The 17,009-nt window shown below is 40.0% G+C and overlaps 1 protein-coding gene across 11 annotated transcripts in view; it reads right to left on the bottom strand.

The window, feature by feature from the left end:
• The window catches only part of LOC114460786 (serine/threonine-protein kinase BRSK2-like), a 137,569-nt gene extending 121,916 nt beyond the window's left edge, over positions 1 to 15,653 (bottom strand). For all 11 annotated transcript variants that reach the window (XM_028442719.1, XM_028442693.1, XM_028442712.1 and 8 more), the window contains exon 1: positions 15,258 to 15,653. In XM_028442719.1, the coding sequence (XP_028298520.1) occupies positions 15,258 to 15,351 (94 nt within the window). In that variant the 5' untranslated portion in view covers positions 15,352 to 15,653. The remainder of the gene's footprint in view (positions 1 to 15,257) is intronic.
• Between the last annotated feature and the right edge of the window lie 1,356 nt (positions 15,654 to 17,009).

The raw sequence follows: 17,009 nt of genomic DNA on the forward strand, positions 1-17,009 counted from the left end.
GAGGGCTAACTATATAAATACAGTTTACCGACTTGAGTGTCCGCTGGACACGAACAGGAATTTTGTGAAGCAACGTTAGCTTAATGGTGCGTTCACACCGGATGCGTCACAAAATGTAAATATCGTGAGAACTGCTCTGTCTCGTGACGTCACAGTCGTTCAACTGGAGTGCACCGCGGCGCACCAGACGGTGGACAGCGGTGAAAAACCGGATCAGTGCCGTGGCGCAGCGGAGACGTATCCAGTGGAAACCCTGGGTAAGTTGTGGTTGTAAACTCCCAATACAAACTTATTCACTGGAGACCAAATTAAAGCCTCAATCAAGCTGGTGTAATCAAATAGGAAGAGGTTATGTTTCCAGATAAGTGCCTCTCTGCTCCTGCAGCTACTTTCATTCCTGCAGCCAGAAAGCTTAATGAAACCGAACATAAATCCCTCCTCTCTCTCTCTCTCTCTCTCTCTCCTTTTCTCCAAATCTCTCTTTCATCCTTCACCAAAAGCAATCGGAACTTTCCCCTGAGTCAGCACTCTGAGCTTCCTGGATGGGAGCGAGGGAAATTAACATGTGAAGAGCTGCTTTAGCTCCCTCCTACTGATCCCGGATCGTGACCACGCTCGACCCTCACCTCATTTAGCCAGAAAATTGAGTTTCCAGCATCTTATTTGAGATAAATAAACTCTTCTCGACTGGTGCATGATGGGATGGCCATAGTGTTCGTGAAGCAGAGGGAATTTACAACAAAGACGACACGGTCATGGAAGGAGCGTCCAGTTAGACACAAACTCCTTTTTTTTATTACTTTGCTTATAAGCATTACCCATAAGCCCCATGGGCAGAGTCTCCGACATTTGCTGTGTTTCGTGTCTATTTTGATGTCATGCTGCAGTGAACACAGAACATGTGATGGGAGACCTTAAACCCTGGAGCCAATCAGGTGGACACACAGAGGTAGTAGTAGTGGTTACAGGTAGTGTTGGTGTGTTTCTGTGTGTGTGTGTTTCCAGGCAGGGTTGTGTTACATTCTGTGAGCATGGCCCCACTGTAATGCTGCATTACAGCACAGAAATGCTGCAGCTTCACTGCAGTAAACTAGAGCTGCAGTAAATTATTCTCTCAGTAATCAATTCATATATATATATATATATATATATATATATATATAAAATTTTTTTAAATTGATTAACCTCTTAAGCCCCAGCCACTTTTCTCTGAAAATCACATACCCATAACAAATAATGTTGTTCTAAGCTTCCACATGACCTACATAGCTAATTTTTGTTCATATAGTGGTAGGACCCTTCGTGATTACAGATGATGTGAAATTTTGGAAATATATGATACTGAGTGACAATAAATCATGTTTTAAATAAAGAAATCTGTAGTCCGCCCAAGAAAATGAGAGATTTACATTATATATAAAGCCAATTATCATTAGGGAAGGCTATAAAAGCACAAATAATTGAACTAATGTCAATCACAGCAAGTTTGGTGACAATAATACACATTAAGTTTTCCACAAGTTTGGAAACAAGTGTTTAACTGTAATATGTCAGTCACATTGTTTCCAATCATTATTAGTCTTAGGTTTATGTTTATGATGTCACTAGGTGTTGCAATTTGGCTTGAAATATACACATTTTTATTCAGGTTTCTGCTGTGTCATGCGTAATGCTATTTTTCGTTCCACTCTTTGATGGCTGTTATTGAGCAATGCTTTGACCAATCAGAATGCTTGACACGGCGTTGTAAAGCCCAGAACCTGTAGAAATTGATGATATAAAACACTATGCGAGCGGGCGTTACCACTGGCCAATCAGAGATAGGTAAAGGAGGAACTTTGTGGTGTTTTGGTAACATGCCCGACCTTATATCAATGGATTCAGATCGAACACGTGGGCTTTTGTGAAAAAATTGCGGAATTGTGGATTTTTCCCTCTTTGAACATAATGGCTTAGTGTGTGTGTGTGTGTGTGTGTGTGTGTGTGTGTGTGTGTGTGTTGTGGTCCTTTGTTTTGACTCTAGGTTGGCTACAGTTTTAGCTGAGTTTCTTAGGATTATAGGGAGGTAAAATAAACATTTGACATTTAACTTTTAATTTGACCTTATTTGGCTGTTTCAGGTCTTGTCCAATCACAAATTTACAATAATGAATTCAGCTTAATTCAAACATTAAGCAAAAATAACAGTACATTAAATTATTTTGAGATATCTAAGCAATAAAGTTTCTATTTTTACGTAACTTTTTTGTGGTTTTCATACGTCAACGTGTAAAACATGATGTTTTGAAACGTGTTTATGATGTGAGCTGTGTCAGTGACAGCCTCAGTGTAGTGTTGTTTTGAACAAACAAAAGGAGGATTGTGGGTAAAGGGTTCAGAATGACCATCATCATCATCACTGTTGGCCCTAATCTGACACTAATCCGGTCATCCACGGTGCTAAAAAGTCTATTTTCTACAAACAAAACAACTATCACAAAGACATCGTTCACTGAACATCAAATAAATACACGATGAACGTGTGAGTTATGTCGTTTCTATCTCTCCTTCGCTCACCACATGTTGAAAACCATCGCACGCAAAGCTGCTGATGCTTTTCTTCATTTCTTTGTCAGGATTATTCACTCATCATTTTTGTAGAAATGTAAACCAAGTGATGGAGGGGGGATGGAAGGTGTGTGTGTGTGTGTGTGTGTGTGTGTGTGTGCGCGCGTGCGTGCGTGCGACAGGAGGTCACGACCCTCGTTACACCACCTGCCAGATGGTCTAACACTACGCTGTGCGTGAATGAGTTATTACGGATGAACACAGACGTAAACACAAGTGCAAACGAAGCGATGACACCGTTTGAGGCGCCGAGACGGGAACGAGCTTTACAACTCACACGTGGTTTTAACAATGAATGTTGATTGTTCTGCTTTGTGGACATTGAATCCAATCACGCATACAGCATAAGGATTTAAAACAGTTGGTTCGTCTACTGCAGGGGCGTCAAACACATTTTAGATCAGGGGCCAAATACGAAGCAGTTCATTGTAAGTGGATTTTAATAATAATCTAATTCTTATTGTGCTCTAGTTTGCACTTCCACGTATATAAATGAATGATAAAACATGTGCAGCACTGATAATACCAAAGCAATAAGTGACACCTATGCAGGATCTGCACTTCTAATTTATTTGTTTTTGTGACCCATTTTTATGTAATTTGAAGAAATTGTATGATCAATTGAAGAAAAATTAGGTTTTTTTAATATTTTGAGATTTTAAATGACAGTTTTCATGTTATATAAGCATGGTGAAAATGTGAGCTAATATTGTGGAGTTTCATTAAATTTGTGTATTATTTTGGAGATAAAAGACTAAATGATTCCGGATTTCTCTGACTTTTTTGCTTTCTGCCACTTAAACACTAGTGTGCCCACACACACAAACACTCGTGTGCGCACACAAACACACACTCCTGCGCGAATACACACACAAACAAACACTCGGGCACGCACAAACACAAACACTCATGCACCCACACACAAAAACAGTTGGCCGCGCACACGCAAACAAAAATGGGCGCAAATGCTTGTGCGTGCACACACCAAATACTCGTGTGCGCACACAAACACACACTCCTGCGCGCATACACACAAACAAACACTCGTGCACCCACACACACAAACAGTTGGCCGTGCACACGCAAACAAAAATGGGCGCAAATGCTCGTGCGTGCACACAAACACTCGTGGGCGCGCACACACCAAACACTCGTGGGCGCACGCACACCAAACACTCGTGGGCGCACGCACACCAAACACTCGTGGGCGCACGCACACAAACACTCGTGCAATTCAATTTCATTTAATTCCTTCCGATCATGGCAATATTCAAAATCTTCCATGAAGAAAAACAAAACACGAAAACAACAACAACAAATCAAAATTAACTATTAACTGAAACATATTCCATAATAAATGACTTCCACATTTGTTTGGGAGTCAATTCTCGTATTTTGGAAAAAAGTATCTTCAATGCAGTGTTTATGATACCTATGCTGTCTTTTATTAAAAAAAAAGTTAGTGATTGTCCTCAGCGGCTTTAACTGTGATGTTGAAAGTCCTTTAATAAATATAATCTTTATTAATCCATCTTCTACACCCACATTCTGGACGCTGGTCAGCCAACCAATCAGCTGAAGGGAGGGTTCGAAGCAGGGTACACACCCCGTACTGACCAGAAGACCTCATCACACATTCACTCCTTCAATAAATACAGACTCTAATGAGTTCATTATGCATGTTTTCAGAAAGTCTAAGCAAACCTGAGGAGAGTACGCGAAGCCAAAAAACACTTCCAACCCAATCAGGCAGAGATGTTTCCCATTGTGCAGCAGCTGCTTCATAAACTGACTTTGATGGAGGAATAATTTAATATGTGAGATGCTTTAATCTCTGTCAGCTGGTGCTGAATCTCTCCTCCATCCTAACAGGTGTTACAGTCACACCTAAATGTCCATGATTGGGTCTGATGCAGCCTGGAGGACACAGCAGGCTGTCCCAACTTCATTTCCCTCACACACATTTCACCACACACACACACTCAGTGGGCTACTCTGAAATCAGGTGGAGGCAACGCAGCAGGAGGGAGCAGAGATGGATACAACGGACCAACAGACGGACCATCAGCAGCACACAGAGGACAGTACGAACATAAACCTCTAACGTCCACGACAAAGAGACAGAGTCAGGACAGGAATGTGTCCAGCACAGAAAACACAACCAGGTATTCTTTAAATCTACTGGAAGAAGACTAGATATAAAGTGTTTAACTGGGAGAAAGTGTTGAGTGTCGAAAATTCATTTTTTGTTTGATGTATTTTACAGGAAAATCAACTGATGTACAACAAAACATCCTCAAAGAACCAGTGAGACTGCTGCTAAATGCTAAATGCTAAACCTACTGTTTAGCCAGTGGCATCAAACTTAATAAAATACATTCAGTTTGATTTCATCAAGTCGGCCAGACCAGAATAATTCAAGCATTTATGTAAATAATAAGTACACAACGTACCAATATTTTGCACCATTTAAATATGAATCACAGATAATCTGATCAGTTTTCCATGTCATTTTTCCAATGCTATGACAGAGTGAACACAGCCTTGAGTTTGTCACGTTGAATTTAAGCTTTGCCTTTAGTCTGACCAATTATTACAAATATGAATCATAAAACACTGTTACTAATTCTACCTTTAGCTGGAAATTCACATAGGCTGTGATGGAAAAGTCTCACTAACGTACTATACGCTATAAACTCAATGACGATATAATGTCTACTATATACTAGTATGAGTAGGATGATGAGCGTTCCCATTGAAGTATACTTCCAAGTTTCCCAAGATGCATTTGGAAGCTACAATAAAAACCTGAATCACACTGAGGCTAAATATCTCTGTTGATTCTCCAGAAAGTGGCCAACATGTGCTCATTTGATCCATAAAACTCATGTTAACACATTAAATGCCAACGTTTCGTAGGTTTTCGGTGACCTGCCTGTCACGGGGCTACCCTGTGCCTTCTAAACTGTTTGTAAGGTTTTAATGTAAAAACAAATGCATTATCAGTAGTATAAGTGTTTCTCACCCATTGCTCCATGTGCTGTGTTTGTTAAACCAGGAAGTGGCAAACAGAAGAGAAGCCTGTGGTTGGTTTATATAGTGGCGTGCTTCTTGGAAGGTACCACATGTAATAGAGTTGGAGGGGTGTTTCTTAGAAAATACAAATAACTATTTTTCAAGTATATGTCAAAATTTGCTCACCTCTTAACATTGGTAAAGTTAATATACAATTGTTTGGTAAATGTTAAATGCATTTTTGGTCATTAATTTGTCTGAGATGAGTTAATTGATTTCCCCTCAGATCATGTGCTTTGGTACCTCCCCCTCAGTACTATATAAGAGGAGGCTGGAGGTGTTTGGAGTCAGAGCTGTCAGGTGGTATAACAAAGTTTGTGTAGAGCTCAATCTTTATTTGTTTCCACTTTTTCCCCTCTTTTTGCAAGTTGGATGTCTTCTATTTTTTTTTTCAGGCCTGCACTGTAAATAAATACACTTTGACTGCATTTTTGGGAACCTTGGACTACTTTTTGAGCCTACCCACTAGGCCATTCTTACACCGCCGTTGTGACACTGACAAAACTGATTCATTTCAAAATAAGAGCCCTATTTACAAAAGTGTTTAAAAACTAATGGAAGACAAGAAGAGATGCTTTTATTTTGAAAAGGGGATGTTTGATTTTTAGCTTGAAGCCAGTCCCAGGACCATTTTACATTCCACTCACAATGCATCATGGGATGGTTGAGTGTAACGCGTGTGTCCACCGTGCACATATATTATACATCCGGGTATTTCTTACGTACTCAATTTTTTCATACTATCTAATGTGAACACACTACATACTCACTTTGACGTCAGACTTCGTATGAGTCGTATGCTAGTATGACATTTACAGTAGTATGACATTTACAGCACAGCCTCCTCTGGCACCAACGATACGATGATTCTCTCACTGGAACCATATTTATTTTTTAATAAAATCAAAAACTCTTCTCTCTGAGAAACTGAGGAGGATGAAACGGGGGTTGAAGTGAGGCTTTCTCTGCAGGAGGGAGGGGCTTAGTGTGGCGGGGGGCTGTGGGGGTTGGGATCATCAAAATTATGGCTTACATGGAACTCCCCCCCTACTCTCCCTCCCCCACGTTCTTTCTATACAGTATATCCCTTTGGCTCTCCCGCTCACTCTCCCTCCAAGCTGAGGCTGTGGTTACCGTGACAACGGGAGGAATGCTGGGTTGGCGGTATCCTCCTCCTTATGCCCCTCTCCGTCATTACACCACGTCCCCCCTTTCCTCCCCCCTGCCTGTGAGGAGGGGCTAGACCTTTAGATACTAGATACTGTAGCTGCTTCACTAACAAGTCAGTGAGATGAGACGGATTATTTATCTCTCTCAGGACTCGTCGCCCTCATGCAGCTCCACATCAGGGCGATGATTACAGCGTGTTTTAATTTAAATAAAAGGGATCGTTCCTCCTACAAAGGCCTGTACAGTATATTCAATAAATGTTCTCACTTTCCCTTAAGGGTTCCTTTGATTTTCTCTGTAATTGATTCCTTAAAATGAAGCCCCACATGTGCTTTGTTGACTGGGAGGATTGACTAGCATACAGTCCCAGTTGCATCTTTTTTCTTCTTCTTCTTCATCAACACAGCCTCAGCGCGCTGCACAGTTTGTTTGAAGGCTGTAGAACCAAAGGCGGAGCTACATCAGTGCCGGCGAGTGAAGCAGTCGCATAAGAAAACCTATTTGTGAACGCACTCCAAACAGCTTCTGCGTTTGCTGAGCGAGGTAATGATGCATCACGCAGGAGGAAAAACTCATCGCACGACAAACTGGCAGAGTCACCACGATGAAATGTAGAAATGAAATGTGTAAACGGGAGTTTAACAGATCAAATGAACACATATTCTACTTGGTCACTTTCTCATTTCAAATGTTTTCAGAACTTTCAAAGATGGAGAATCAACAGATATTTAACCTCAGTGTGATTCAGGTTTTTATCGTTGTAGGTTCCAAATGAAGTATACTTCAGTGAAAAGTAATCAGTATATCTGTATAGTAGACAGTATATAATCATTGAATTTGTAGTATGTAGCAGTGTTTCTCATGCGATGGCACTACAGGGGGTACTTGAGAAAAAGAGAAAGAGAAAGTGAGGAAAATTAACAAATGAAAGCATTAAAAATATAGGGTTTGAAAATTCTAATCATACTAAATATTGCCAGCAACTCACAAAATGAGAACATCATCCTAATCATACTAATAGTATATATACTGTACTATACACTACAAACTCAATGAGTATCGTACAGAGTGTGACATTACGAACACAGACGATAAAAAGACTATTTGCATTTCAGGTGAATTCTTTCATATTCTGTCAGACTTGTTCCTTTGTTCAGAATTATGTGTAAATAAACAAGCATGTGACATTATATTCTGTGTCGGATCTGCTTCATTTTTATTTTTTAATAAAAAAATGTTCATACTTAAACAGAAGATTATTGGCATTTCTGTGTCAGGAAGTAATCTGCCATTCCAGAAACGAGGAGGTCGTACTGTATGTGAGCTTTTCATAGGCTAGTAGAGCACTGTGTTGGAGGGTTGCTTCAATAAACTACAAACAGTATCAAAAACATTCCTTCGCAACAGTCTACGATTTTAAACGACGTTCATATCATGCAATAACGTCAGTCTGTACGTTTCCACGACACGACTGGGATTAAATTCTGTGTCGAGTTTCTTTTGTTAACACAAAAATGAGCCGCCATTAATTCTTTGGTGGATTGTTCTACATTTAATGAAGTCAAGCCAGCAAGTCCAATAAAACAAACAACCAACCCCCTTCCCCCACACACACACACACACACACACACACACAAAGGTGTGTATCCATATGAATACATATGGCGTGAGAGCAGAGGGAGTGAAACCACCTGCAACCTGCTGATAATGAAGCTGTATTTCAGCCACCTAAAGGCAGCCATCTGTGCAGGGGATCCACACACACACGGTCATCTGCATAGGGCCCAGAGACCCCACTCTTTAGAACGTTTCATATTGACGACGTGACACGTTGATTATAACCCAACTGGGACACTTGCATGAACATTCCTGTCTGCGATTATAGACACGTACAGATGAACGTCTGCAGCAACAGGCTCAGAGGATCCTGCAGCTTTATGTTCACCATGTTGGTCATATTAGTAAATAAGGCACATGATAAATGTGCTTTAAAAACCGTGTAAAGCAAATTCAGCCATTATGAATAAATAAATAAATAAAAAAATGTATTCCTTAAAACATGCAAAAAAGCCATTCAAACATTTATAACTTAATAGTGGAGCTAGGTTTCACAAACTGTGTTTCAAATTTCTGCATTCAGGATTTAATGGGCGGGTCAGAAATCATAGCTGCGTTACGTAACGGAGCCATCATTAGCATAAACCCGACCCTGCAGCTGAAGCACACCAAACTCCTGCAGCCTGTAACGGGTGCAATTCAGCTCCTAAAAACAAACCACGTTTAGTTGGAATAAAACGCGTCCGCTGGTGCCACGTTTTCCATGAAATGAGCACTTTTTTTTTGCACCGTGTGTTTTGCCTCTAGCGGGTGATGTTCTGACTTTACCCGGGAGCGATGCACATATTCGGACTCGGGCAGAGCAGACCTTTCCACTGACACCTCGGTAATGGGTTTGTATGATCTAAATATCTGGCGTTTTGTATATAGCGTATTTCTCTCTTTTGAAGTCTAACCATTGAGTGGAAATTTTTTTTGTAATTATTTCCCCAAACTTCTATAGTTCCAAACTATACGTAATACCTGTTGGCAGGAATCAGACACCACAAAGGTTTAACGTCTGTGTTTCCAGTGAGAAGTCAGGACACTTCCTGTTTGAATGTGTCCAGTCTTCACTATCAATGTCTCCACACTCAACAGCTTCAAGAGAAAAACTTCCAGCTTCTCCGTTTCACACAAAAACAGTCAAAAGGCAAATCAAACCGGGATCAGAGAGTTGTTGGTTGACGGATTGAAGGAGGGGGAAACACCGCCAAGGACAAGAGCCTCCATTGTGACGACGGGAGGAGACGAAACCATGACGACGGCCCAAAGTGTTGGCCAACATTTGGAAAAATGAGCGCCGCATGGAGCCTGGGAAAGGAGTGGAAAAGGAGGGGTGGTTTAACCCCTGGAGACTCACACACACACACACACACACACACACACAGAACAGACTAATTATTGTGTGCCCGTGCAGCCTCTGGCCCATTGAGCCGTGTCCATGAGGCCATTGTTCCAGCTGCAGGCTGGTAACGGAGAACCTTTCATCACCCAGGGAGGGTGTCGGAGGGAGACTCTGGTCACGCCTGATAATAACAACCAATCCACACGCAGCAGCGGCCGCAGCAGCAGCGGCAGCAGCAGCTTCTGCTTTTAACCAGGAGTGACGCTGAAAGTCCAATATTTGATGAATCAATAATTACAGTCATTATGAGATCTGATTAAAGTGTGTAGTGTTTGGTGATCTCAGAGATTATTAAAATAATCAAAGGAAAATTCATTCCACAGTCAGATTGTTTGATTGCTGAAACGATATCATCTGGAAAAAAACAGCAACTCTTAAACATGTGCAACGCATTGTGCAGCTTGTTCTTCCTCCGCTAACATGACGGTGCTGCAGCCTGTAACACGCCAACACACACATGATCTCCGTCCACTCAGACGTCGGTTGTACAGTGTGTCATGATGAACCGAAAAAAACAACTGGGATCAAACAGCGATCGAAAAAACACTGCGGTCAGCGCTCGCTAGTGCTGGGCGATATGGAAAAAATGAATATCACAATTTTTTTTCTTTGTAAAATCACAATTTTATCGCAATTTTTATCATTCAGATCCTTTAGACTATTTTAAAGTTATTTCCTAATAAAATAAACCAATTCACCTACTTATAATCATCGCTCTAAATGGAAAAATAAAAGGGAATAAAAGTTCATTTAAGTCAGGGTAATTTTCAAACATTTTTCAAAATATATGTAAGCAATTTATCAAACTGGTTCCAAGTGCAACAATTAACATCAAACAAAAAGACCGACATGTTCTTTTAGTAACAGTCTTTTTACGTTGTTTAACAAAAGTGGTGTAGCATTAGCAACACTTGCTACATAACAAGGCAGCATATCAGTTGAGGTAATACAATCATTTTAATAAAATCATACCTTAAGTAGTTTTTTCAACCCTTCATTCTACAAAATGGCCATAGACGATATCAACTGAATTTATTTTCATTTTTTTCAATACAGTTTTACAAGAAAAACAATCATGGATCGTGGAGAAAAATGCCACAAGCTGATATCTGGAGTTTCTGAGAAATCGATGTTTATTTATAATTCTTTTGAAATGCAAAAAAATACCTGACTAGTCTTTTACTATGGTCTACTGCCGATGGTCATTCATATACTGTACATTAATGTATATAAGTCCCTCCTTCGTCCTATAGACAACTATATAAAAATGATCACCGAGCGCGTCCAGCCAATAGGCTTCGACTTCCTGTTTTTGAGTCTGTCAATCAAAGTGAATGTGGAACTGTGCACGGAAACAAGGCCGCGCGTCACAAACAGCTAAATATGATTTTTGCTCTTACCTGACCCATAGACCTAGATCAACGTGACCCGATGCAACCTTGTTATGTTCCGCGATGCACGAGCAGAAAAGTAGAGGCGTGGCTTCTGGTAGATTGGGAGTGGCAGTAGGAGGAAGTAGAGCTGTTTAGGGCGGGACATCGAGATGTTTCTTAGAAACTCCGGATAGCAGCTTTAATACGGTCAATGGACTCAACCATTGTTATAGATTTCATATTTCAATGCTGTGTTTGGACTAAACGCACACATCATGCAAATCTCAACTGAAACAAAAGATAAACACAAAAGTTAAAGGAAAATGACATCAAATATTTTCAAAATTACCAAAAAAAAACCCAACAAATGACATAAAACCACAGCAAAAACCTCACAAACCCGTCCTTTTTTCATACATTGGTCATTATTCTAAACACTGACATGTATGAACCTTGGATCAGATTAAATCACATTTTTGTGTCTCCAGCTGTGATGACAGCTGCACTAAATGTATTATCAAACCCACTATTGAAGACTTTATGAAGCAGGAGGAGCAAACGTGTGAAAAACCTCCACATCAGCCTCTGCAGCACATCTGGAGGAACGTGCACAGAAAGCCACAGCTGATGCAGTGAGATCATTCTCAGAATCCTGATGGTAACAAACACTCACTGTGTACTGTGAGGACTGCTGATGGCTACCATGGTAATGTAATGGTTCCCAGTTGTAGATAAGGAAAGCCACACATCCACTCTCATTTTCCTTCTCTGATCAACAAATAAATGACCTGTGTCTCTGAAACTCCAACAGCTGAACGTTACAACTGTGATTAATGCAGCGCTAACACCAGCCATTACAATCAAAGAGCAGCGAGCAGATAATGGGCAGTTGATGAATTATTCACCCAGTCATTGAGCAGAGGAACCTTGATCTGAACTGACTGCACTGAGGCGTCCCAGACCAGGAACCGAGTCCTGTGCTGCCATTTTTGCATTTTTTGGAGTAATGTTTGTGTATTTCTGTTGTTGTTTTGCTTGTTTGTTAGTACTGTGGGTTTGCGGAGTCATTTTTTGCGTTTTTCTTGTCTTTTTGTGTACTTTTGTTGTCATTTTCTGTAATTTTGTACGTTTTTCTGAGTAATTTTGTTTATTACTGTTGTTTTTTGTTCATTTTTGTAGTAGTTTTGTGTGTTTTTGGAGTATTTTCTGTTTTTCTCTTGTATTTTCCTGCAATGTTGTAATTCTTTGTATTTTTTCAATATAACCTTGCACTTGTTTTGTGTATTTTTCTGTTATTTTGTACATTTACTTTGGGGGCCGCATGAAATTAGACCAAGGGCCGCATGTGGCCCCCGGGCCACCAGTTGCCTATGTCTGCTGTAAACTAGTACAAGCCTATTTTATATATTTATATATTATTTGGGGAAATGCATATATCAAAGCAACCTCAATCATGCAGAAATGGCCATTCGACTCATTAATAAAGCTAGTTTTAGAGACTACACAAATATTATTATTATTTTAAAACTACAAAATTCAGTTCAAAACTTTTCAAAGCCAAAAACAACTTACTTCCATATAACATATAATATAATTTCAGAGGGTTTGGTTAAAACTATATTGAAAAACATGTGTGTATCAACCTCAGGCGTTACATTATGGAATAGTTTACCAGATGAAATAAAAGACAGTAAAAACATAAGCAACTTAAAAATATATACTGTATATAAATACAAATAACTGATTTTAAACAAATACAAAGCTGAGGAGCAGCATGTTGACCCAGGACAGTAATGTCAGTATAGGTAAGGTCTCCAGCTTTATTGATATAATGTATTATTGTGTTCATTAGTATATACGTAGCTTATATTATAATTATGAAATCAATATTAGCTTACAAGTGGGAAAAAGACACCACATCAGGGAGATACTCCACAAACACACACACACACACACGCAGACGTTCCTTGTATTTATAGATAGATTAATTCAATAATGGAATAAAAGTGGCAAAAATGTAGGAAACATTTTTAAACTGGCAAATAATGGGCATGACAAATTGTGAATGTGGTTAAATTGGCAAAAACAAGCATGAAATATGGTGAAAAGAGGTTAAAAGTGACAATAATGGGTCAACATATGCAACATTAGGTGGAAAAGTAGTGGAGAGGGTTTATAAAAAATGGGAAAAAAAGGTGCAGAAAAAGGTATTGAAATGTAATGTAGTGTAAGTGACAGAAATTGGAGTAATGGAGCAAAAATGCATTAAAATGAGCAAAAAATATGGCAAGAAAAAGTGATGAGAATAGGTTAAAATATGGTAAGTTTGGTGTAGTTGTAGAAAAATGGTTAAAAATGGGTTTTAACTGTTCAGAAAATATTCAGTTTCTTGAAGGCATCTGGCGACCCCCTCCCAATGTCTCGCGACCCCAAATGGGGTTCTGACCCCAAGGTTGAGAACCACTGGTATAGACCAAACACACACTAGAAGTCACATCATAAGAGTTCCAGCATGTGAATAATCTGTTATAGATCTTTAGATTCTGCCCAGGGCAACACTTTTTTGTATTCAATTTGGAGACAATTTACTGTATATCTTCAAGTCATCTCCAATACATACTGCAGCGTTTCAGACGGTGTTTCCCTATAACTGCATATTGAATTTCTGATGCACTTTTAATGGAGCTTTCTAATTCAGAAACAGAAAAGGCTCAGGAAAGCTGACTCTGCAGGTTTATCCACACAAGCATCAGTTCCGTCATCCTCACCCTGGCCTGGAGCTGGAGCTGGAGGCTACATCAGGTCACATGTAGCTGCTGTTGTTGCCTTATTTTAGGATTAAAAACACTTCAAAATGTCCCAGTAACAGCATCGACACACACACACACACACACTGCTGCACTATCACATCACCACCACATTGGTTTGTTTCCTCTGCAGGGTTTCAAACTGCAAACACCTCTGCATTAAAAATAAAACTTTGTGTATTCACCCAGTGCACACATGTGACACACTAAAACATGTGTCAAACAGCAGGTCCAGGGGCCAAATCCGGCCATATTGAGCATCCAATTTGCAGAAAGTAAAAATGACAGAGAGAACATGAATCATATTGCTGGTGCTTATATCACATGATTTCAGTCATTTTTAAGGATAAACAGTTAAAAAAAAAAAAAACACTTAAAATTCTTAATAAATCCTTAATTTCCCCTCAAATTATGACATATTTCCCTTAATTAATTAAAAAATGGTCACAAAATCAACAAAATTCAAAGAGAACATCCTGCTGGGACTGATATCTGTCACTTATCACTTATATATGGTCGGTTTCTTACATATTTAGTATTTTATGTATATGTAGATGTGTCAACTAGTGCACAATGATGTTGAAATGACTCAGTCTGTGGCCCACTAGAGATCAAACTGCTCTGCTTTAGATTTGGCCCATGAAACTAAAATGAGTTTGACACCCCTGCACTAAAACATCATCCATCGGATTACCCATCATGCACGCTCACACTAGTGTGACATGCACAGCACAGCACAGCACAGCACAGTGCAGCAGCAGCAGCAGCAGCAGCAGCAGCAGCACAGCCTGCGTCATCACATCATGCACTGACAGAACAGAAGCCTCCAAAATATGTAGGGAGCACACTGCAGCACTGTGTGTGTGTGTGTGTGTGTGTGTGTGTGTGTGTGTGTGTGTGTGTGTGTGTGTGTGTGTGTGTGTGTGTGTGTGTGTGTGTGTGTTAGGGGATCGGACAGTGCAGCAGCAGCATCTCTGCAGAGTGTGACAAACGGTGGCTTTCAGCGCACGCTCTGCCTGACAACAAGGATTAAAGCACCAGCATCATCATCATCATCATCACCACCACCACCACCATCATCATCACCAGCATCAGCATCACCACCATCATCACTACCAGCATCACCATCAGCATCACCACTGTAACAACCATCAGAATCAGAAACGTCCCCCGGTTGGAACTAGTCACACCCCCGCTCACGCACGCCCGTCCCGCACTAACCTGTCTGTCCTTTGCCCAGCGTCTTCTCCAGCCGGTACGGTCCCACATAGTTGGCGTAGTGGCCGCTGTTGGCCTCCTTTCCCGACGATGACATGTCGGTTCTCAGGCAGGGACTGAGAGCTGCGGAGAGTCCGAGCAGGACGCGTCACTGCGGGGGTGAGGAGCGACACTTTCTCCGTCCGTCCGTCCGTCCGTCCGTGCGGTGGCTGCTGCTGCTGCTGTAACCGCGTCCCAATGAAGCGTGTGCGTGTGTGTTAAAGTCTGCGTGCGTGTGTGTGTGCGGCTCAGGCTGCGGCTCTGAGCCGGGCTGTCATGGTGCTGGTGCCGGTGTAGGGTGCGCTGCAGCCCCGCTGGGTGTGAACTGATGATGGGACAGCTGGGAGAGCGGCTCCGGCATCACAGTCACACTGCACAGAGTGAGGACGACTGTTTCCGGTGATGACTTTCAAAATAAACCCTGCATTTAGTTACGCCTCAGTCCAAAACACGGGGTGGGAAAATAGTTCTGTCAGAAGAAACATATGTTGATTCTATGGGTCGCAGGTTGTAAAGGTGTGCATGCGAAAATAGACTTTTATTTTTTATTTTTTTTTGCAACATTTAGCAACAAATACGTTTAAAAAACGCATGTGAATGTTTTATGTTCCTTTTGGCCAGATTTGCAGCGATATTGGTGAAATTTGTGATATTTTTTTTCCCCTTGTAAAAATATGTCAATCTTAAATCAAAATGTTGCACCTAAATCTAAATGTTGAATATTAAATCTAAATCTAATTGTTAAATCTAAATATCAACCCAAATCTTAAATTTAAATATTGAATAATAAATCTAGATCTTAAATCTAAATATTGAATAATAAATCTAAATCTTAAATCTAAATATTGAATAATAGATTTAAATCTTAAATGTTAAACATTTAGATCAAACATTGACATCATTTTACATGAAAAAATATCACAAATGTTGTTGTAAATCTAGTCAAAAGTAGAATTAAATTCACATACATTTAATAAATATGGTTTGTTGGTGTTTATTTTAGCATGCACAACTTCACAATCAGTGCCTCATATGATATCAATTTACAGTCAACAAGCCCTTTCTTTGGTGCCAAGCAAAAAGGAGTGCATTCTCATCTCCTCTGACTGATCTGGCTTTATAACTGGCCAATCAGAGCCAATCGGTGCCAACCAGAGCCAATCAGATCAACTGATCACAGGTGGAGCCCTCACCTGCAACTCAACATTGAATTAATAAACATTGGTAGTGAGAGTAATGTATTGTGCACCTTCCTCTTCTCCTTTAACCAACTCAAAATAAACAAAACAGTAAATAAGAGAACAAGCACATTACTTCATGACACATTTAAACATTTGATCGTTTGCCTATGTCTGTTTTATGTTGGGTCTGCAAATGAGCCTTTGGTTATATGGGCCATGGACATGGCATCGGTTATAAATAGATTTCTAAATATATAAACAAGGGCTCTTTGAGGTTCCTTCCACAGGTTCTCAGTTAAAAAAAAATCATTGGAATGTATATATAACAATCCTGATATTAAAAATGTTATTTATAATAATGATAATATATAATTATAATAATAATATATAACTGTGATAATCATCATTACTGTTACTTTGCATTATACAATACAGGGTTGGATGCCATTATCTAAATACTGTGTGAATGTAATCTAATGAATGCTTCAAACCCTACATTCTTTGTGGCATGAGTAGGATTTTGATCCAAATATAA

This window comes from Gouania willdenowi, chromosome 3 (assembly GCF_900634775.1).
Source record: "Gouania willdenowi chromosome 3, fGouWil2.1, whole genome shotgun sequence".
In the NCBI taxonomy this organism is placed as follows: Eukaryota; Metazoa; Chordata; class Actinopteri; order Blenniiformes; family Gobiesocidae; genus Gouania; species Gouania willdenowi.